Here is a 24985-nt window from a genome sequence, read left to right on the forward strand (position 1 = left end):
AAAAAAAAAAAAAAAAAAAAAAAAAAAAAAAAAAAAAAAAAAAAAAAAAAAAAAAAAAAATAGAATAGAATAGGAAGTCTAGAAATAAACCTTCACATATATGGGCAAATGAACTTTGCCCATAAAAAGGTGCCAAGACTATTCAATGGGGAAAAGACAGTCTTTTCAACAAATAGTGCTGGGAAAGCTGGATATCCACTTGCAAAAAAAATGAAGCTGGACCCTTTACCTAACACCATACACAAAAATTAACTCAAAATGAATATATGACTTAAATGTAAGATCTAAAACTATAAAATTCTTAGACGAAAACATAGGGTAAAAGCTTCACGACTTAGGATTTAGCAATGATTTCTGGGATAGGATACCAAAAGCACAGGAAACAAAGGAAAAAAATAGACAAATAATTCGATTTCATCAAAATTAAAAGCTTCTGGGGGAATTCCCTGGCAGTCCAGTGGTTAGGACTCAGCACTCTCACTGCCAGGGCCAGGGTTTTATCCCTGGTCAGGGAACTAAGATCCTGCAAGCCAAGCAGTGTGGCCAAAAAAAAAAAAGAAAAATTAAAAATAAATAAAAGCTTTGGTACATCAAAGAACACTATCAGCAGAATAAAAAGACAACCTACAGAACAGGAAAAAATATTTTCTAATTATGTATCTGATAAAGGGTTAATATCCAGAATATATAAAGAATTCCTACAACTCAACAATAAGAAAACAAACAATCCAATTCAAAAATAAGCAAAGGACTTGAATAGACATATCTCTATAGAAGACATACCAATGTCCAATAAGCACATGAAAAGATGTTCAACATGTCAGGAAATAAAAATTCAAACCACAATATTCCACTTCACGTCTGTTAATATGGCTAATATATATGTGTGTGTGTATATTTCATATACATGTGTGTATGTGTGTGTGTATACACACAGAAAATAACAAATGTTGGCAAGGATGTGGAGAAACTGGAACCCTTGTGCACTGCTGTTGGGAATGTAAAATAATATAGCCACAGTGGACAACAGTATGGCAGTTCTTCAAAAAGTTAAGCAGAGAATTACCATGGGATTCAGTAATTCCATTCCTACAGATATACCCAAAAGAACTGAAAGCAAAGACTCAAAGAGATATTTGTATACCCATGCTCATAATAGCATTATTCACGGTAGCCAAAAGGTGGAAACAACCCAAATGTCCACTGACAGATGAATGGATAAACAAGAAGTAGTATATACATATAATGGATTATTATTCAGCTTTACAGAGAAATGAAATTGTGATAGATGCTACAACATGGATGAACCTTGAAGACATCATGCAGCGTGAAATAAGCCAGACACAAAATGACAAGTGTTATGAGATTCCAATTCTGAGGATTCTAGAACAGTCAAATGCAGAGACAGAAAGTAGAACAGTGATTACCAGAGGCTGGGGAGAAAAGCAGATGGAGAATTATTATTTAATAGGTAGAGAGTTTCAGTAAGGGATTATAAAAAACTTCTCCAGATGGATAATGATAATGGTTACAACACTGTGAATGTACTTAATGGCATCAAAGTGTATACTTACAAATAGTTAAAATGGTAAATTTTACATTATTTTTATTTTACCACAATAAAAAAAATAATTAGGGGACAATAAAATGTTTTGTCGAGAATTTGGGTAAACTGGAACCTACATACATAGCTGGTGGGTATGTAAATTAGTAAATACAACTGCTCTGGGAAACAGTTTGGTAGTTACTTAAAAAGTTAAACATAGCCTAAACATATGACTCAGTAATTTCACCCTAAGTACACACCCATGAGAAATGAAACATATGTCAAAATAAGAACTTTTACACAAATGGTCATAGCAGCATTATTTGTAATAACCAAAAATGGAAACTCAAATGTTCATCAACAAAAGGTGATATATCCATACAATGGAATATTAGTCATCCATAAAAAGGAATGAGGTACTGATACATATTACAACATGAATGAATCTTGAAAATATGCTAAGTAAAAGAAGCCAGATAGAAAGAGCTACATATTATATGATTCCACTTACATGAAATGTCCAGAATAGTCAAATCCACAAAGACAGAAAGTAGATTAGGAGTTCCCAGGGGTTAGGAGGATGCAGGAATGTGGAGGGATTGCTAATTGGTACAGGATTTCTTTCTGGGGTAATGAAAATGTTCTACAATTAGTGGCAATAGTTGAAGATCTTTGTGAACATACTTAAAACCATTAAATTGTACACTTTAAAAGCATGAATTTTATAGTATGTGAATTATACCTCAACACAGTTGTTTAAAAGAGAGAGAGAGAGAAAGCAACAATTCCCAGCATCATAGCCCTGTATGCTCCTGATCCTCACTTCCCCAGGTAAAAGGCTCTGTGATGAGCAATGGCAGACTGAAAAAAAATGCCAGAGAAAGGAAGAACTCTAGCAAAGAGCCTGAAGAAGAGCTGAAGTGACCACCAAAAAGATTAATCCCACTTTGAATTGAAAAACATGAAAAAAATAACCAAGAAGATCGGAACAGGAGCACAGGAAACATAAAGTACAGCTTAATTTAAATTCCCAGCTCACAAAACTAGAAAAACTAAGTAAATGGAAAGAAAGCCATGGAAGAAAAAAGTAAGGATAAAAACAGGAATTAATAATGAAGAGAACAGATATCTCTATTCAAATCTACGAAAACCTATATGAAACAGATAATTCTCTAGAGAAATGCAGGCTACCAAAACTGGCCCCATTACAATTAGAAATCTGGGACAGACCAATTATCATTGAAAAAATTAAGTTATTAAAGAGCAATCCTATAAAAAAGCACTGGAGAATTCTACCACATCTTGAAGGACCAGATAGTCCCAAGGCTCTATAAATTGTGCCAGTGCATTTAAAAGAAAGGAAAAGTTCCTAGTTCCTTTTATGAAGGAAATATAATATGAAAACAAACCAGATAATAATACAAAGAAAGAAAACTACATAACAGTATCAGTTATCAATATTAGTGCAAACATTCTAAGAAAATTATCTTTAGCAAACAGATTCCAACACCGCATTATTCCAGGAATGCAAGCAAAGTTGCTTCAATATTAGTATATCCATTAATATCATATAGTTTCCTCTTCTACCTTGTGGGTTATGACCAGAAATCATCTCCTACTCACTATAAAGTCCTCAATATGGCACTCAAATTACAATTTTTGTTTTACTAATCTTCTTTAAACACAGTTTTTTAATCTTTTTGAACAATGTCAAATACTCTTAGTTGATATACACACATCTTTTAAACTCATATTAGAAATTGTATTATAGAATAGTTGGGTTGTGGGGAGGTTTCAGGACCAATCCAAGCAGGGAAACAGGTAGGCGTTATTGAGGTAGTGTATGGAAGTGTCAAAATATAAGATGAAGCCAAAAGTTGTGAGCTAGGAAAAGCCAGTATGTGCCTCAAGCAAGAGGCAATAATGAATTGCATGCAATACTGAAAAGTCAAGGGTCAGTAATATGGACAGCCAAGGACAGAAGGAGGTAAAGGAGGGCTAACATGATAATAGTAAAAAACTGAATTAAGGCCGTAATTCAATGATTTCAGCTAGAATATTTATATGGTTCACTGAACTATAAAAGATAGCACAGGGTTTCCCTGGTGGTGCAGTGGTTAAGAGTCCCCCTGCCGATGCAGCGGACATGGGTTCGTGCCCCGGTCCAGGAAGATCCCGCATGCTGTGGAGTGGCTGGGCCCGTGAGCCATGGCCGTTGAGCCTGCATGTCCGGAGCCTGTGCTCCACAACGGGAGAGGCCACAACAGTGAGAGGCCCGTGTACCGCAAAAAAAAAAAAAAAAAAACAAAAGATAGCACAGTTTTAGTTTACAAAAAGTCAAATTTCAATAGGTAAGTTTTAAAGTAATGTTGGAACTAAAATGGAAAATAAAATATCCTGTAAATAAATCTCTGGCTCTGTTTTCTAAAGGAGCTCTAAACAATATCATCCCACCAGTACATGTGTGTTACAGTCTTCAAGATTTTGATCTCTAACACTAAAATGAGTGAGGACTCCTTAGAAGGATGGCTATTTCCTTGATGGCCTATGAGAGGTACAAAATATGTGTGAGATTTCTTTGTATGGGCTCTGGAAGGTGGTACACAGTGAGTGTGGGACATACTGATATTCGTAGAAAGCAAGGATGCTAACAGAATTTATAAGGTTAGTAAGATATGCATTAAATTCATTAGCATGTTTGCCTATCGTGGTGTGGGGTGAGATAGGGAATAGGGAAGAGAATGGAGTAGAAATATAAGAATGAAAAAATGGGCCTTGTAGACATGAGTGTAAAAAATGTGCTACTAAACAGAGTATGGCTAACTCAATCCTCTGCCCTTGAGATTCAAAACCATATATACACAAACATATACGTGTGTGAGTGTGTGTGTGTAAGGGCTGTGTCAAGGGACATAGGACCTGCTTTAAAAGAGTTCCTGATGACTAAGTCGACAAGCTGTATCAAAAATACTACATCATAAAAAGCCATGAGTTCATAATGATAATAGAAAGAAAAAAATACAATTCTTAATTTATAAAAAGAACTATAACTAGATTAATATTTTTGAGAAAATTATTATTCAGTTTTAAATATGTTATCAAGATTGACAGATGACTACCCACACATAAAGACTTGTATATTCATCATTAATAAAAAGTTTGAAGGAAAAAAAACAGCTTCAAAAATCTAAAAGGAATAGTGTCAAGGACACTCACTTTATATGCCAAATTATAAAGGTGTAGACTATTACAAAGCATTAAAAAACCATATCAAGACATTCCATTCAGATAAGAGGCCCTATCAGTCGGCTTGGATGAAAAAAGGTCATGATCTGCAAGATAGGATGACAATCTTGTAAGCCTAGCTACAAGGAGCTGTATCAGTTCTACTCATCCCAACTACACCATCAAGTGCTAACACCAGAGTCCTAAATTCATGCAAAGAAGAGCCTTGGACCATGCCCCTGAAGCAAAGAAGAGCCTTGGACCATGGACCTCCTAAGTGTTCCTTATGACCAGCTTAGGGTTTTCTTCCTTTTATTTTGGTTTTAGCAAGGCCTACAAATCTATCTCCTGAAATGCAGATCAAACATTGGTCTATCTTAGACCAAGCCTGAGCTACCTCATGAACAAGTCAGAAGTTTATAGAGACCAAAATGATCTTGCTTATCTCTCCTCTGCCAGGGGGCAGAAAGTCTAACAAATGACAAACAGTTGTCATCTGTGCATGGTTACCACCCTGACTAGTTTCTGTCATTAGGTCTAGATTCTCTCTCGTTGGCTCTTAAGACTCTGAGATTCTATCTTCAACCTTCTTCTTCCCCTAGTTGATTTTATCCACTCTAAATCCTGCTGCATGAATGACTATCCCAACTTTCCTCAAAATACTTTAAGTGGTATTTCTAACTGCCTACTAGCATTTCCATTTTAGTATTTTTCTTATGCTTCAAATTCAGTCTGTCCAAATCTGAACCTGGCACATGCTTTTTCAAACCTTTTTACTATTTTCCCTAGTTCAGAATGACATCATAACCTTACAGTTGATCCCATCTCAAAACTTTCTGCCCCCTGCATTCCAAGCCTAGTCACCAAATGCTCTTAATTAAATTCCATCACTGAAATGTCTCTAACAGCCATCCCTAAAGTATGCCTAGGTTGAGGGTCTCATTACCCTATAATAGTTACTGCTACTGACTCTCACTATGTTCCTTTGATCCCAGTTTCCTACCTATCCAGTATTATTTTCCACTGTTTTTATCCTTAGAGAACTCATCTTGTGTATTAGTTTCCTATGGCTGCTGTAACAGAGTATCACAAACTTGGTGGCTTAAAACAATGCATTTTATTCTCTTACTGTCTAGAGGTCAAAAGTCTGAAATCAGTTTCACTGGGCTGAAACCAAGGTGTTAGTAGAGCTCAAGGGGAGAATCCATTCCCTTTCTTTTTCCAACCACTAGAGCTGCGTTCTTTGGCTCATGGTCTCTTCCTCCACCTTGAAAGCCAACAGCATAGCATCTTCATATTTCTCTTTGCTTCCATCATTATACTACCGCCGCTTTCTTGTCAAATTTCCTTCTGCCTCTCTCATAAAAAGTCAACTGTGATTACACTTGGGCACCCCTAGATAATCCAGGATAACTTCACCATCTCAAAATCCCTAATTCAATCATATTAAGATAACTTAAGGCGATATTAAGGTAACATCACAAGGACTTCCCTGGTGGCGCAGTCATTAAGAATCCACCTGCCAATGTAGGGGACACGGGTTCGAGCCCTGGTCCAGGAAGATCCCAAATGCCGTGGAGCAACTAAGCCCGTGTACCGCAACTAGTGAGCCTGTGCTCTGGAGCCCGTAAGCCACAGCTACTGAGGCCCACGCTCCTGGAGCCCATGCTCCACAACAAGAGAAACCACCGCAATGAGAAACCCATGCACCCCATCGAAGAGTAGCCCTGCTCACCACAACTAGAGAAAGCCTGCGTGCAGCAAAGAAGACCCAACACAGCCCAAAATAAATAAATTAAAAAAACAAAACAAAAGGTAACATCACAGGGTCCCAGGTATCTTTAGGGGCCATTATTCAGCCTATCACATTCTGTTATTTAAAAGACACTGATTACTCTTTATTTTATTCATTCAACAAATATTTACTGTGTTGCTACAATGTGCCAGACTCTATTCTAGGCACTGGTGCTCTGTAAGACACCAGAGATCTAGTAATGAAAAGAATTCATTTCCTCCAGGAGCCTAATTTAACATTAGAAATGAATAATTCAACATGCAGTCACAACACAATGTGATCATTTCTACAACAAAAACAAAAGATAGAAACAGAAGCAAATGTGAGCTTTGAATAGTACCCAAACTATCCTTAGATAGTGGAGGATGTAGGCAGGAAAGAGGTACAGGCAGTGGTTACAGTTTTCTAGGATTTTAGGGGATTGGCAGTTTGCTAGTGAAAACTTAAAAATTGAATCTTCCCTTTTGCCAAAAGGGAAAGATATGTGCCGCCACCCCTGCCCTTTTTCTTAGAATATTCTTTGAGGAAATTTGTATTTGTAAACCCTTCCTCTATGCCTTTGATATGTATGTAAACTTGTAAAGCCTCTGTGAGCATTACAAACCAGGAATGTTTTTCTTGAGAGCCTGGGAGCCATCTCTTTGAAATGTAAACATCAAGAAAGATAGTGATCCTATCTCCCTGTCATTGTGGAAGTTTACCTAGTGCCGAACTCCAAACTGTTACCACCTGCTCATCATACTATACCAGTTTTCTTTTCACTAGCACAGATAGCCCAACTGCCAGGTGAATTTAGGATAAATATGAAAGAATGTATACACTGTATACATACTGTACATTTATTTCTGTGTTGTCAGTCCCCTTAAATGAGGACAAATTACAATTAACCTCAAGAACATGTATATAATTGCTCAGCTACATTACAAAAACAGAAAGAGGGCTTCCCTGGTGGCGCAGTGGTTGAGAGCCTGCCTGCCGATGCGGGGGGCATGGGTTCGTGCCCCGGTCCGGGAGGATCCCACGTGCCGCCGCTGAGCCTGTGAGTCCGGAGCCTGTGCTCCGCAATGGGAGAGGCCACAACAGTGAGAGGCCTGCGTAAAAACAGAAAGAAACCCCACCCTTTTTAATCTCATCAGCAGGTTACCTATGATGCATGCGGAAATCTGGTTTAATGTTTATTCAATAGTAACTGTTTTCTGTCTTTTGGAGAGGTTTTTCTGAGTTGGCAGGAGATAAAAAAAAAACTCTCCCCAATACTACATGAAGGAATACGGGTGAGGGTTGAAGGCAGAATCAATATTTTTTTTTTTACCTTAAATGGCTTTTTGGCCTTATTTCCTGAAGTATTTCCCTGATTTATCCAATAATCAGTCAGATTCAATGTCATAGCTCAATAAAAATGTGACTTTAATTGGCACTCTCACAGGGCTTTCTTGAGAACCAGAGGATTGAAAGACTTAAAATTGGTATGCTGGGAATTACACATAACAGTATAATCATAGATGGGTGTGGTACTGCACATTTGTGAACATCCTGTGTCTTACTGAAAAAAGGAATGCTGGTCTAGACAATTTGTTTTTCGTAACTCCAATTTTTAAAACTTTTTATTATGGAAAAATTTCAATATATACAAAAACAGAGAGAATTGTACAATGCAACAACCACCACCAACACTTCATATATAAGCTCTTACTCCTCTATCAGACTGGCTAAAGCAAATCCTAAACATCATATCATTTCATCTAATAATGTTTCCAAATGCATTTATCAAGGATAAGGTCTTTAAAAAAAAACAAAAAAAGCAAAACATCTCACAGCCAATGAACTTAACACTACTCACTAGTAGCATCTTATATACATGGAAGTGTTTGAACTTCCCTAATTGCTTCATAAATTTTTTCAATTAGGAAACAATCAAGGTTCACCCACTGTACTTGGTTGGTATGACTCTTAAATCTCTTAGTCACTATGTTATAAATGTAATCTGCTGAAGTGAAGGTCATTTGGCCTCCCAGAAAAATATCTTAACCTGATAAAGAGCATCTGCAGCAATCTAGAGCTAACAGTATACTTGATGGCGAAAGGCTAAATGCTTTATACTTAAGATTGGGAACAAGGCAAGAACGTCTGTTCTCACCACTCTTAATCAGTATAGTACTGAAAGTCTACTTAGTACAATATGGTAAGAAAAGGAAATAAAAATCATACAAATCAGAAAGGAAGAAATGAAACTATCCCTATCTTGAGATGACAGTACATTAAAAAAAATCCCTAGGAATCTACAAAACATTTCCTAGAACTATTAGGAGTTTAGGAAGGTCACAGGATATAAGGATAAACATACAAAAATCAACATTATTTCCATATACTATGGACATGTGGGCACTGAAATTATATTTACAATACCATTTATAATTACTCAAAAAATACTTAGGTGTAAATGTAACAAAATATGTACAGGACTTGTATTCTGCAAACTACAAAACACTGATGAAAGAAATTAAGTAAGAGCTAAATAGGGAATTCCCTGGTGGTCCAGCGGTTAGGACTCAGCGCTTTCACTGCTGAGGGCCTGAGGGCCCAGGTTCAATCCCTGGTCAGGGAACTAAGATCCCATAAGCTGCACATTGTGGCCAAAAACAAAAACGAGCTAATAAATACATGGTAAGATACACCATATTGATGGATTGGAAGATTCAGCATAGTAAAGATCTCAACTATCTCTAAGTTTACTTGGTTTACTGCAATATCTCAGCAAGATTTTTTCGTAGATACAAATAAGATTATTCTAAAATTTATATGGAAAAGCAAAGAAACTAGAATAGTTAAAGCAACTTTGAAAAAGAAAAAAGAAATAATCAACCCATCCAATATTAAAGCCTATATATAGCTACAGTAATCAACACTGTGTGATGTGGGTGGAGGGATAAACACACAGATCAGTGAAACAGAACACCTAGAAACAGACTCACAAATGGGCTCAACAGCTTTTTGACAAAGGTGTAAAAGAACTGAGTGGAGGAAGATAGCTTATTCAACAAATAATGCTGGGACAACCGACTGTCCATAAGCAAAAAAAAAAAGAATCTTGACCGAATCCTACATCTAATACAAAAATTAAATGCAAAAGAATCACAGAAATAAATGTACAGTGTAAAACTACAGCATTTTTAGAAAAAACACAGAAGAAAATCTACAAGATCTGAGGATAGGCAAAGAGTTCTTAGACTTGACAACGAAAGGACAATCCATAAAGGGAAACACTGATGAACCAGACCTCTCAAAATTAAAACTTTTGTTCCTCAGAGACACAATTAAGAGGATGAAAGGAAACTAAAGACTAGGAAAAAATATTTGCAAACCACATATCCATCAAATGACTACCATCTAGAATATATAAAAAACTCTCAAATCTCAACAGCAAAAAACCAAACAATTAGAAAATGGACAAAAGACATGAACAGACATTTCATCAAAGAAGATATACAGATGGCAAAAAAGCACATGGAAATAACATCATTAGAACTTAGGAAGATGCAAATTAAAATCACAGTGTATATCACCATATACCTATCAGAATGGCTAAAATAAAAGTATTGACAACACAAAATGTTGGCAAGGATGCACAGAAACTGAATCACTCATATGCTGCTGCGTTGCTGGTGGAATGTAAATTGGTACAGCCACTCTGGAACACAATTTAGCTGTGTCTTTCAAACTAAACATGCAACTACAACATGACCCAGTAATTGCACTCTTCCGCATTTATCACAGAGAAATAAAAACTTACTTTTGCACAAAAACCTGTACACAAATGTTTATAGCAATGTTACTTGTAATTGTCAGAAACTGGAGACACCCATATGTCCTTCAACAGTGAATGGTTATGTAACTGTGGTATATGTGTTTTACAAAAAACTATTCAGCAATCAAAAGGAATGAAATATTGATAAGTAACAAGGAAATACTGACAAGGAACTACTTGAATAAATTTCCAGAGAATTATGCTGAGCGAAAAAAAAAAACAGTCCTAAAAGGTTGCATACTGTATGACTCCATTTAAATAACATTCCTGAAATGACAAAATTATAGAAATGGACTAGTGGTTACAAAGGGTTAAGAATAAGAGGAGGTGAGGAACAGGGACAAGGAACAAGATGAAAGTGGGTGTCTAAAAATGAGTGACAGGAAGGATCCTTATGGTGACAGAAGGAATTCTTCCATATCTTTGCTGTATCAACATCAATATCTTGTTTGCAGTCTTGAACTATAGTTTTGGAACTGGGTAAAGGACCAATGGGATCTCTCTGTACTACTTCTTATGTGAATCTAAAATTATCTTAAAATCAAAAAAAATTTTTTTAAAGTAAAATTCCCTCTAAAGTAAAAAATCAAATTGGTATCATTCCTCCAAATCTGATCTCCTACTACCACTATCTCAGTGAATTATATCATTATCCATCCCTGAACAAGTCACAAACCAAGCAACCATCCTTGACAACTCAATCTCCTTTATCTTCCATATCCAATTCATCTTTAAGTCCTGCTGCATTTATCTCCTAAATGTCTCTGAAACTGGTTCCCTTCTTTCTGTGTCCATCACCACTAACCTAGCCAAGTCATTCATGCATTCATTAACTGGAAGCCAACTCTGACCGAGCACTATTTTAGGTACTGGAGAAATGGGTACAAATGAAACAGACAACCCAGCACAAGAGAGTTTATAATTCAGAGGAAGAGCAGATTATAAATAAATATGTACTATTTTGCAGTGATAAGTACTCTGAGAGAAAATAACACATGGTGAGGGCATAAAGACTGTGGAAGAATGCTGGAGAGGGTGTGGAGAAAAGGGAACCCTCTTACACTGTTGGTGGGAATGTAAATTGGTGCAGTCACAATGGAAAACAGTATGGAGGTTCCTCAAAAACTAAAAATAGAGTTGCCATATGATCCAGTAATCCCACTCCTGGGCATATATCCAGAAAAAACTATAATTTCAAAACATACATGCACCCCTAGTGCCCACTCTTGCCACTATTATTCAACATAGTTTTGGAACTCCTAGACACGGCAATTAGAGAAGAAAAAAGAAATCCAAATTGGAAAAGAAAAAGTTAAACTGTCACTATTTGCAGATGACATGATACTATACATAGAAAATCCTAAAGATGCCACCAGAAAACAGCTAGAGCTAATCAATGGATTTAGTAAAGCTGCAGTATACAAAATTAATACACAAATCTCTTGCATTCCTATACACTAACAATGAAAGATCAGAGATAGAAATTAAGGAAACAATTACATTTAGCATTGCAACAGAAAGAATAAAATACCGAGAAATAAACCTACCTAAGGAGACAAAAGACCTGTATGCAGAAAACTATAAGATACTGATGAAAGAAATCAAAGACTACAAACAGATGGAGAGATATACCATGTTCTTGGACTGGAAGAATCAACATTGTGAAAATGACTATACTACCCAAAGCAATCTACAGATTCAGTGCAATCCCTATCAAATTACCAATGGCATTTTTCACAGAATTAGAATCAAAAATTTTACAATTTGTATGGAAACACGAAAGACCCCGAATAGCTAAAGTGATCTTGAGAAAGAAAAAGGGAGCTGGAGGAATCGGGCTCCCTGATTTCAGACTATACTACAAAGCTATAGTAATCAAGACAGTATGGTACTGGCACAAAAAAAGAAATATATATCAATGGAACAGGATAGAAAACCCAAAGATAAACCCCCACACATATGGTCACCTAATCTATGACAAAGGAAGCAACAATATACAATGGAGAAAAGACAGCCTCTTCAGTAAGTGGTGCTAGGAAAACTGGACAGCTACACATAAAAGAAGAAAATTAGAATACTCCCTAACACCATGCACAAAAATAAACTCAAAATGGATTAAAGACCTAAATGTAAGGCCAGACACTATAAAATTCCTTGAGGAAAACATAGGCAGAACACTCTTTGATATTAAGTCATAGCAAGATCTTTTTTAACCCACCTCCTACAGTTATGAAAAGAAAAACAAAAGTAAAAAATGGGACCTAATTAAACTTAAAAGCTTTTGACAGCAAAGGAAACCATAACAAAACGAAAACCCTCAGAATGGGAGAAAATATTTGCAAATGAAGCAACTGACAAAGGATTAATCTCCAAAATATACAAACAGCTCATGCAGCTCAATATCAAAAAAAAAAAAATTAAAAATTAAAAAATGGTCGGAAGACCTAAATAGACATTTCTCCAAAGAAGACATACAGATGGCCAAAAAACACATGATAAGATGCTCAACATCACTAATTATTAGAGAAATGCAAATCAAAACTATAATGAGGGGCTTCCCTGGTGGCACAGTGGTTGAGAGTTCGCCTGCCGATGCAGGGGACACGGGTTTGTGCCCCGGTCTGGGAAGATCCCACATGCTGCAGATCAGCTAGGCCCGTGAGCCATGGCCGCTGAGTCTGCACGTCCGGAGCCTGTGCTCCGCAACGGGAGAGGCCACAACAGTGAGAGGCCCGCGTACCGCAAAAAAAACCAAAAAAAAACCCCAAAAAAACTACAATGAGGTATCACCTCATACTGGTCAGAATGGCCCATCATCAAAAAAATCTAGAAACAATAAATGCTGGAGAGGGTGTGGACAACAGGGAACCCTCTTGCACTGTTGGTGGGAATGTAAATTGATGCAGCCACTATGGAGAACAGTATGGAGGTTCCTTAAAAAACTAAAAATAGAACTACCATATGACCCAGCAATCCCACTGCTGTGCATATACCCAGAGAAAACCATAATTCAAAAAGACACAGGCACTCCAATGTTCACTGCAGCACTATTTACAATAGCCAGCACATGGAAGCAACATAAATGTCCATCAACAGAGGAATGGATATAGAAGATATGGTACATATATACAATGGAATATTACTCAGCCATAAACAGGAGTGAAACTGGATCATTTATAGAGACTTAGATGGACGTAGGGACTGTCATACAGAGTGAAATAAGCCAGAAAGAGAAAAACAGATATCGTATATTAACACATATATATGGAATCTAGAAAGATGGTATAGATGATCTTATTTGCAAAGCAAAAATAGAGACACAGACGTAGAGAAGAAACATATGGATACTGAGGGGGAAGGGGGAGTGGGATGAATTGGGAGATTGGGATTGACATATATACACCATTGAGACTATGTATAAAATAGATAACTAATGAGAACCTACTGTATAGCACAGGGAACTCTACTCAATGCTCTGTGGTGACCTAAATTGGAAGGAATCCAAAAGAGAGGGGATATGTGTATACGTACAGCCGATTCACTCTGTTATACAGTAGAAACTAACACAACATTGTAAAGCAACTATACTCCAATAAAAAATTAAAAAAAAAAGTAGACAGCTAGCCCTCCCCTCCACAAAAAAAGGAGTCAAGCCACTGAACTGTAAAGGAAATGAACAAAATTAAAACTATAAGTGAAATGGAGATTACACCACTAAAATTCATGTCCACATTTATTTTTTAGCTCTCTGAGAATGGAGACCTTCTTATAACATTTAAGTCTGTTGCTTGGATTTTACACGTTTAACTTGCATGCATGTTTTAAAGAATGCATTAAGTATAAAAATGTTGTGTTTCCTTTGTCAAAAAAAAAAAAAAAGAAAGAAAGAGGCGATACATGCACCCCTATGTTCACAGCAGCACTATTTACAATAGCCAAGACAAGGAAACAACCTAAATATCCATCAACAGATGAATGGATAAAGAAGATGTGGTATATATACAGAATGGACTACTACTCAGCCATAAAAATGAATGAAATAATGCCATTTGCAGCAACACGAATGGATCTAGAGATTATACTAAGTAAGCCAGAAAAAGAAAGACAAATACCATATGATATCACTTACATGTGGAATCTGAAGTATGACGCAAATTAACTTATCTATGAAACAGAAACAGATTTGCAGATATAGAGAACAGACTTGTGGTTGTCAAGGGGGAAGGGGGTGGGGGAGGGTTAAATTAGGAGTTTGGGATTAGCAGATGCAAACTATTATATATAGAATGGATAAACAACAAGGTCCTACTGTATATAGTACAGGGTACTATAATCAATATCCTGTGATAAACCATAATGGAAAAGAATATGAAAAAGAATACATATATGTATAACTGAATCACTTTGCTGTACAGCAGAAATTAACATAACATTGTAAATCAACTATACTTCAATAAAATTAAAAAAAAAAGAATGTGGAGGACAGAGGGCCATGTTCAGATGTGCTGTGTCTAATAGACAAAGTGCCATCTTAACAGAAACCTGTGCAACTCAAGGAAGTCAGTCATGTGGGCTTGTGGCTCAGGAAGAATGGTCCAGGAGAGGAAAAAACAAGTGCAGAGGCCCTGAGGTGGCCTGTCTGAAGAACTACAAGGAGACCAGGGGATGAGAGTTCTTGAATGAAGGGCAGAGAGGAAGGAGGTGAAGGTGAAAAGGTAGCCAAGACCAGACCACAAAGGCCACACTAGGGGCTTTGGATTGTGTTCTATGTGATAGAAGCTACTAAAGGTTTTGAGCATGGGAGTGAGATAACCTGATCTACCTTTTAAATAGACCATTCTGGCAGCTACAAGGACAACAGATGTTGGTGGCAGGGGATGAGAACAAGACTAAATCAAACATATTAAACAGGGCTACAGAGCATTTGGGCTCAACTTTCACCTTGTAAGAAATTCACTCTTTAAAATGACTGCATGTTATTTCATTAGGCTGCCGCTATAACCCCTACAGCACCTTTCTGCAAATTAAAAAAATTTGCAGGTGCAGCCTCATCAAATCTTGGTGGGTGGAAGGCAGCCCACAAGGGACCCCTCAGCCAACCACCCTGCCAGGTTCAGTCTGCCCTGAATTCTAGCATAAATATAACAAAGAGAAAAAGACAAACACTTTTTCATTGGAGGTAATTTACCTAATCATCCCTGAATTTTTAAATTTTTGATTTTAAGAATATTTTCACATTGAGTGTCAACCAAACTCATGAGACGTTCAAGTTGATTTAATCACATTATCCATATAATATATATATGTATATATGTATACATATACATATATATATATATATACACATATAAAATATTCCAGAAAAGTGATTAGACTTTGGGTTCATTTCTTTTCTCATTTTTTTTTTTTTTGTGGTATGCAGGCCTCTCACTGTTGTGGCCTCTCCCGTTGCGGAGCACAGGCTCCGGACGCGCAGGCTCAGCGGCCATGGCTCACGGGCCACAGCCGCTCCGCGGCATGTGGGATCTTCCCAGACCGGGGCACGAACCCGTGTCCCCTGCATCAGCAGGCAGACTCTCAACCACTGCGCCACCAGGGAAGCCCTGGGTTCATTTCTTAAGGAAGAGACTCAGATGAGTCTCTTTGAGCCATTTCCTCCCATTTCTCAATATAAAACATACAGAGCCAGGGGTGACACAGTTTGTTTTTTCTGTTCGTTTTGTTTTTCCTAGTTGTAAATAGTTTTGATGTGAAAATAATATTTTAAAAGCACATTTGGAGGCAATTAGAGGTTCTAGGAGTCCTATCCTGGAAGCATAAGCTTTTCCGTCACCGGCTGTTCAAAGGGTCGGTTTTTGGTTCTGGTCTAGAGTTAATGATCAAGGTGCTTCCAAGAACATCCAGATCCTTCACCTGAGCTCAGAGAACTGAGCTCCCCTTGGAAGGGAAACTGTTCTGAGGGCACTTTAGTCCAGGCAGATGGGAGACTCACCAGGGTTGCAGGAGAGACACAACCACAGGCCAGCACTCCCAGGATGCTCCATCTGACTGTCACCTTTGACCAAAGAGAGGAGGTTCATCCCATCCAGAGAAATGCACACACTGGTTGGCTCTGATGTCCTTACTTCCTCCAGACACCCAGAGTTTTCCTTCAGGGACAGCTTCCCAAACCTGAGAAGGACTTGACATCACCACTAGGTGTCTTCAGGGTCTCTCTGGACAGCTTTCGACTCCAGTCATACTTTCTATTCAGTTTAATGCAACTAACACTTCACTCAGGAAGGGGGACTCCTCATGGATCCAACTAACACTTCACTCAGGAAGGGGGACTTCTCATGGATCAGAGGCTCCCGAGGCGAATGGAAAGTGAACAATTCTTCCTTCTCTTCCTTTAATCTTCCACGCCATACTCAGTCCACACCTGACGCCCCTCCTAAACTCTCCACTGGTTCCCTGCTGCCTGCATTCTCTGTTTACATTGTGGTGGTCTCCAGCAGTTCCCACAAAATTAGAATATTTCTCCCAAATGACAGTTAAAAGACATAAGGAGAGATAAGTGTGGTTCCCACCTCAAAAGATCTCACCTTATACGGGAAAGAATGAGCTCTACTATAGGTGTGGGCGCCTTAGGGATTGAGACAGCCTGTCCCACAGCCCTTCTGCTGGGCCCCCATTGTGTGGGGGCATCACTGACCCGTCTGGACCCAACAGCAACCTCAGACAAGTCCTACCACATCTAGGCCAGGTGGCTCCACATTGGTTGCAGGCTGATCCTTGCAGAATATAAACCTGGGCCCGTGGCCAGGGTACTTCAACTCCTCAGGGGCTGTGCCTGGCTCTCAGGTCCCGGCCCCCTCTCCCCGCTCCCGTCTCTACATGCCGGCTTCCTTTGTCTGGACTCTCGGACATGCTCTTCCTGTGCCTGAACGCTTCTCACAACGTGGGATCCGGCCCTTCCTCGGGAAGCCTTGCCCACAGCACACCTCCTGTTCCACGTTCTCACAGCACCTGCAGCTCTTCCCCCGAGGTCCTCACCAGAGTCTGTCATTCCACAGTCCTGTGTGCGCTTAGCCTCCCCCTCCACTGAGCTCCGCCAGGGCAGGACCTGCGTCCTTCTGTCCAAGGTTGCACTGCTGTTTATCACGGGACAGGAAAGCAGTGGGCAAGGGTTAGAACCTGGCTCCCTCAGAGCCCTGGCCTCCCCAATTCAACAGCTCTCAGTCCTCAACTTCCATGACAGCCAAATCTGCCAGTTTTCTCCTCTGGTGACTTCCTCTCAGGCTCAGCCACAGATTCTTCCTTCTTAACCCACCTCATAAACATTGAGGTTTCCTGGGACTGTCCTCTCCTCCGTTCCCTCGTCTGCTCAGCTCAAGGTTTCAAATGCTACCTTCTCACTGACGGCTCCCTGACCTCCCTGTTGAGTTCCAACCCTGCATACCTTCTACAGCTGTCCACTGGCGACCTCTACCCATATTTCACTCACATCTCAAATGAAACCCATGCCACACTGAACTCGTCCTGAACCCTTAACAAAGGGACCTCTCTCCTTTTTCCTTTTTTTAAAAAAAATGTTATATTTATTTATTTTTGGCTGCATTGGGTCTTTGTTGCCGCGCACGGGCTTTCTCTAGCTGTGTCAAGTTGGGGCTACTCTTTGTTGCAGTGCGCAGGCTTCTCATTGTGGTGGCTTCTCTTGTTGTGAAGCTCGGGCTCTAGGCACGCCGGCTTCAGTAATCGTGACGCACAGGCTCAGTAGTTGTGGCGCACAGGCTTAGCTGTTCTGCGGGATGTGGGATCTTGCCAGACCAGGGATCGAACCCATGTCCCCTCATTGGCAGGCAGATTCTTAACCAGAGTGCCACCAGGGAAGTCTCTCTCTCCTCTTTCCTGAACCCACTGCACGTGCCTTCCTGCAGGTAACGTCTTGCCTGCATTACACAATAATCTCCAGAAGGTTCCCACCTCTAGTTTTTCCTCACTTCAAATCTAAGACCAACAGTGTTTCCAAAGTGACCATTCTTATTAAATTGAAATTGCATAATAAGGACTTTATGAATATATTCTCTGTGAAAATTTTAATAACATTACATGTAAATAAAGTCCCCTTTCATCAATACTCATTCTCGATCCTAATCCAAATGTAACTAGTTACCACCTTAGGTGTCCCTCGACCTTTCTCTCAGCACTTACATGCATATTATGCATATAGACAAACACCCACGTAATTTTCTTTACACATAAATGGCGACATGTCATAATCATGCACCGTAACTAGTTTTAGTCCTTCACGTGCCTTGGAGCTCCACCCACACCAGTGCTTCTTGTTTCTGACTGTGGTGCTGTGTGCCAGTGTAGGGACCCACCTCAGCTTCTTTAGCTATGCCTTTACTGAAGGACATTTAAAGTGTTTCAGACTCTGACCATTTTTTCTAAAATATCAAGGACCATATAATTCTTCTGCTTAAAATCCTTGAATTATTTCCAGTCACCCACGGACAGTTCCCATCTCTAAGAACTGTACCAAAGCACTTCAGAGTGTGGCCCCCACCTGGCTTTCTGACCTCATTTCCTTCCTCATCTCTTTCTTTTCCCACAACCCTGGGCTTCAGTCAGAATGAATTATCTGTAGTTCCTTAAATGGACTAAGTTTGCTCAATGAATACATGAAAATGTAGCCCTCCTCCAAAACAACAGGAAAGAATAAAGATCCTGAGAGATTTACCTGTGAAGTGATTATCAGAGATGACGCAGAAGTTTGTGACCCTTCTCCAAAACTTCTTGAGGACTAAGAACTTGGAGAAATTTCCCTGACCAACATCTCCAAGTTGCACATGTACTCATTTACCAGACTGCTGCCTGCAGAGATTCCCCACCCACTTACCTAGAGAGGAGCCTCCAGGGCTTTCTTTCTCTACCTTCCAGGGATCTTCTCCTTGCTGCAACAGGGAGATCACCTCAGGTTTGGAAAATAGGAGTCCTGCTCATAGAAAAAAAAAAAAACAAAAAAATAAAAACAACAACAAACTTGGTTTTGACATGAAGAGGTATCTGAGATCTGAGTGGAAACTTACAGGATGATATAAAGAGCTCCTTAGGGTGCTCAAGTTCTGCCCCCATGATGTGAGGGGTGTGTTAGGGAAAAAGCAAGGGACTTGTAAAACATAACAATGTAATAATTAGTTGCATGTTAGGAAAATACAATAAACATGTACCCTTGAAATAGGGTACCATTAGCTTTCTATAAAAGAGGAAATATATGAGATGTACAGACTAAATTCATATTTATAAACAGGTATCTATGGAGAAGATACCAGGTAGACTGTTTAAAATGAGAAAACACTATCTGGTTCCCTTTCAAATATGGATTATACAGTGTTCATCTAGCTGGAAAAGTGAACGGGAAAGGCAAGTGGTGGGTCAAAGAAGAGGGATGAAAGATGCTCTCTGCTTAGAGACGAGCAGACACATCATAGAACAATCATAGTGGGAAATGCCTGAACTATGAGGGAATTTCTAATGTGCAGCTCTGTAGACTGTCCCATCCGTGGGGCATGAGGCATCCATGCCTATTAGCAGGAAAAAGCTTTTCAGATTTATTTGTGGAGATCCAATTTGTACAGTGCTAAGGCAAAACTCAGCTAAAGTTTTGATGATCCATGGCTTTTATCCAGGTAATCAGATGCTGAGTTACCCCAATTTCTAAACAGAGGAAATTTCCTTACCCAATGACACCAAGTTGCTATAGTTCTCCAGCATCACATCTTGGTACAAGTTTCTCTGTGAAGGAGCCAGCTTTCTCCACTCATCCCGCGTAAAGAGCACAGCCACATCTTCGAATGTCACTGACAGCTGTAGAGACAAGCATCCCAGCTCACCCAAGACCACCCATCACACAGGGTGAAGAGGGCGGCAGTGGGAAGTAGACAGGCTACCATGAAATGCTTCTATATTATTCTAGGTTCTTAAGGTTTCAAGTCACTGGTTTAATGAACACTTGACCTGTGACAAATACATACTGAGTACCATGAAGTATGAACCAGGCCCTGTGTTAACCACACAGAGATGTGTGGAGGTATTAAGACCATTAGTGGGAGTGTTAATTAGAATAATCTTTCTAATAGCAATTTGGTAATACATATTAAGAGCTTTAAAATGTGCATACTTTTTAACTCTCCAATTACTATATTTGTTTGATAACGAACAGTGCAAAAAAATGCACACAAAAGGACATTTATTATGGTGCTAGTTAACAGCAGAGAAACAGAAACACCTACAACCTAAATAATCACTGACAAAGGCTCGGTTAAATAATTTAAGGCACTATCTGTGTGCTCTCTGCAGCCTGAGGACAGTAATAATGGAAATTAAAACAGCTATCATTAACTGAATGCTTTCTTCAGGACAAGTACTATTCTTAGAGCTTTATATTAATCTTTAGTGTAAATCTTTATTTTACCTTCACAACAACGCTAGGAAGAAGGTACTATTATTGTCCTCGTTTTACACAAGAGAAGTGACAGAGAGGATAAGATATTTGTCTAAAGTCACACAATTGGTCAGTGGTAGTGCTGGGATTCCAATTCCAGGTGGATGTCTAAGGCTCCATTCTTAACCACTCTGTAAAACTGCCTCTCAAAAGCTACCAAATAGTTAATAAATAAATGAAATAATCCATACAATGTACTTAAAACCATACATGGCTCATATTAAAGGTTCAGATCTTACCTATTATCATGTCAATATAAAGTACTATGAATCATTAAAATTGATGGTGTAAGTCAGTATTTTTGACTTAAAAAGGCATTCATAATAATGTTAAGTATAAAAAGCAAGTTACATATCAGTATGTATAGTTTGGTCCCATTTTTGAAAAAAATTATATATGTACATAGTAAGTGATGCTGAGAGATGCCTAACAAATGGCTGACAGCGATCATCTCCAGATGGTGGGATTAAGGGTGATTTTACTTTTTTTTTGCATATACGGAAAAAATATATAGACAAATACATGTACATACACACATCTATGCACATATGTACATTTACAAGCATATATACCTATACCCATATATATATATGTGCATGTTTTATTCTCTATAAAGTTTTTTGCCAGGATCACGCAATATTTTTATAGTAAGAAAAGGCATTAAATTATTGGCACATTGGGAGGAATACAAGAAATGATCTCTGCTCTCAAAGAACTTACAATCTAACTAGCAGACAAGAAAAGTGCATGAATTTGAACACTAAAAGGAAAATGTGTAGCTGGATAGGACCATACACCATATCTGCTAATCCTCATTTTAGAGACGAGGAACACAAGATCCAGGACAGTCAAGATTCCAGGTCACATACTTTATTAATGGCAGAGACAGGATGATAACTGAAGTTTTCTTCCAACACAGCACTTGGTATACTCTCTCTCTTATCTTAAACATCCTATTACTGAGTTTTACACACAATTCCACACAGCAGGTGAGGTTAGGGAGAAATGTCACATAGGACTCACACACAGGGACAGAGAAAATTCTGGGCAAGAGAGCAGCTTGGCTCTGTTGGAATGGAATGTGAAAGCCTTAGAAAAAAGCAGCCCAAATATGCAAAGGCAGGTCCTGGCCATAGCCTCAGAAGATCAACCACCATCACATTTCGTGGGTCCAAATGATATACAACATTGCACTGCAGAGAGCTCTGGTAACACAGGGGCTGGGCCTGCCATGTGTTCTGAGAGATGCACCAGAGGAATGGCTGGACAATAACCAGCATGAACTCAGAGGCCAGACATACCTGGGTTTGATTTCAGGTCACTTGACTTCTTAAAGCCTCAGTTTCCTCATGTGTAAAATGGGGGTAATAACTGCTGCGCTGTTATGAGAGTGAGAACAAAGGTAAAGCCCTCGGGATATTCCCCCAGCAACATTAACTATTATTGTTAGATGAAAATGAGTACAGAACGCACAGTATTTTCTGGGTCCTAAAAACACTGTACAGTTAATTTTTATCTATCAACAGTAATAGTATCATGTACTAGAATAATATTGTTCAGCTACCACAACCACCACATATTCAACATCAACTATGTGCCCGGCCCCTACTGAAACACTTGCCATGCTGCAATTCCTCTCATCTACCCTATGAGGTACGCATGGTTGTTATTCCCATTCTACAGGTGAGGAAACTGAGGCACAGAGAGATGCAATTGCCTAAGGCCCGTAAATGGTAACAGAAGATACGGGTTCAAACTTGGCTGTCTGGCTTGAGAGCCCCACTTCTAACTGTACACCCTGTATACCTTGCTTCTCCACTACTGATATCCCACAACACCCTCCCTGCCACTTCCAGAGGAATCTTCTCTCAGCTCTTAAAGTCAAGAGACCTCTCCATCTGTGTCCCCACCAAAATGGCTATCCTTTGTTCACACACCACCTCACCTGGATGGGGTCCCACCCTCATTCCCACAGAATAAAGATGACAATGGCAGGTCAAGATCAGTTTTCAAGAGAGTGATAGAAGCAAGGCACATGATCCAGAAAGTTAAGAGGGAGAAAAAACTAAAAACTCTGGACTGGGAAAAGCCTGGGTAAGGTATCATGAAGATTCTCAGGGGTGGAAAGAAAAAGAAAAGCATTCTGGCCAAGGGTAGGGAGGGGGACATGACTGAGCAAAGGAGGCAGGCCAGAAAGGAACTCTGCCAAGTGCGCACGTTTGTTTGTTCTGACCCCAAGTGGTATAAAACATGTGGCATCTTACCTGTCAACTCAGTAATCATACAGTGAATTGAGATTAATGAATAAAAGAGTGTCTATCAGAAAAAAAAAAAAAGAAACACAACACATGGATTGGGGGGTTGGAGGCAAGCAATCCCTATGCAATTCACCATCTACCAGGATGGACCAACTCTTCAAAGGGAGAAGGACATGGGCTCCAAATCCTGGCAAAGACTGTACTGGGGACAGAATTTCAGTTTGAGGATTAAAAAACAAAACTATTTGTCCGTAACACTTGAGATGGTAATGCACTCACCTGAGACCTTGCTTCCCTCTGTTCAGTAGCCATGTCCTCTTTCTGGGCAGTTTCCCCTTAGGATGGGAGAAGTCTCCAGAAGCCAAATCTGAGAGAAGAAAATGGGAGCCAGGAGGAAGCCCCTTCTGCTTTGCACCCCTCAGAATCAGCAGCTCTGAAACCTTTACACCACCTGAGAATGATGCCATGTGCCCTCAGGAAGGAAGTCAGGAGCTAGGAGTAGACAGGACCAGAGAGAAGGGCTGGGTCCTGGTCCAGGCCCAGCTCTTTCCCTGGCTCAGAGGAAAAGGTCCTAGGACTCCATCAGCAGTAGCAGCAACTCCCTGAGCCTCACCGCGTGCCAGGCACTACCTATCAATACATCATCGAGTCCCACAGCACAGTTGGCACTGTCAGCACCCCATTTTATAGATCAGGAAACTGAGGGCAGAGTGGGAGCAACTTGCCCCAGTCCACACAGCCAGGGAGGGTGGCACCAGGATTCCAAGCACCACGGGCTCCAGAGCACCTGCTCTAACCTCCCTGCGTGCATGTGACAACTTTTCTCCAACTCAAGCCTTCCCACCCAATTCCTCCCCCTCCTGTCAAGTAAACAATTTCCAGATTTCTAGAGAAAGCTGCTTCGGAAAGGGAAAACATCAGCTCTCCTATGGCGGGGAGGGGGCTGCTGTCTTGAGGAAAGGGCACAGAAAACCAAAAACCTGGGTTCCAGTCCTGGCTCTGCCACTGGGTGAAGCCGGCGACTCACTTCTCGCGCAAAACAAGCCTGTCACTCGGGAGTGCAGGAGTGATGGTTAGGGGAGAAAATTTCTCACGTTCACAGCCGGCCCGAAACAAATTCAAATGCCATAAGGCGCTGGGCAGGTAGCGCACTGGGAACGGGTCGGGAGGAAGCAGAAGGGTGGCTGGGTCCAGCCAATCGGGACGAAGTGCCCGACCTGTCTCGTTCAGGGGTACTGTGGGATGGCTGGTGGCGGCAGGCGGACAGAGCCGGGGTGCCCGGCCCTCGGCCCGCCGGCGCCCACAAAGGCCCGGCTCGCGCCTCCTGGGCCTTTGTCCCATACCCCGGCGCCGCATCCTCCCGAAGCTCGGTCCTCCCTCCCGCATCCTGCCGAGCCTCCGCCGCTCACCTCACCCAGGCCTCGGGTCTTCCGCGGGCCGCAGGCGGGAGGCTCCGGAACTGCCACGGCCGAACAGCAACTTCGGGTCGGGACTCCCCGGGGTGCTGTCTGTGCCGACCTCAGCCCAGAACGCCGCTCACGCCAGCGACAAACGCCCAACTCCCTGTGCAGGTCCGGAGCTGGGTAGTGCGGTGGAGGCGGGGGAACGGTCGCTAACCCCTCTGGGAAATGTAGTCCACGCGAGAACACAAGGATTCTGGGAAGTGTAGTTCTCCGCGCTTGCTGCGTGGAGAGGCCCGGCTGAGCCTGTCACGTGCCCAGGTACTCATTCTGGGCTAGTGGCCGCGCTCCATGAGTTGCCGGCTCCTGGGTTCCCGGTTCTTCCCAGAGGAAACGGAGTTTCGCCGAGGACAGTGTATTGTAGCTCTGCATCTGCGTAATTGATAGTAAGGCAAGTAGACAACCTT

At 40.4% G+C, this 24985-nt stretch overlaps 1 protein-coding gene across 3 annotated transcripts in view; it reads right to left on the minus strand.

Annotated features, from left to right (window-relative positions):
• LOC112412815 (zinc finger protein 354B) overlaps positions 1-24706 on the minus strand; it is a 31170-nt gene extending 6464 nt beyond the window's left edge. The window contains exons 1-4 of one of the 3 annotated variants that reach the window (XM_024764558.1): positions 24528-24706; positions 23398-23485; positions 20097-20223; positions 19256-19351 (exon numbers count right to left, since the gene is read on the minus strand). In XM_024764558.1, the coding sequence (XP_024620326.1) occupies positions 19256-19351; positions 20097-20223; positions 23398-23430 (256 nt within the window). In that variant the 5' untranslated portion in view covers positions 23431-23485; positions 24528-24706. Of the gene's footprint in view, positions 1-19255; positions 19352-20096; positions 20224-22161; positions 22243-23397; positions 23611-24527 lie in introns of those variants that run through there. The other 2 variants (XM_024764550.1, XM_024764560.1) reach the window with 2 other exon arrangements.
• Between the last annotated feature and the right edge of the window lie 279 nt (positions 24707-24985).

Source organism: Neophocaena asiaeorientalis, unplaced genomic scaffold (genome assembly GCF_003031525.2).
Source record: "Neophocaena asiaeorientalis asiaeorientalis breed wild unplaced genomic scaffold, Neophocaena_asiaeorientalis_V1.1 scaffold241, whole genome shotgun sequence".
Classification (NCBI taxonomy): domain Eukaryota; kingdom Metazoa; phylum Chordata; class Mammalia; order Artiodactyla; family Phocoenidae; genus Neophocaena; species Neophocaena asiaeorientalis.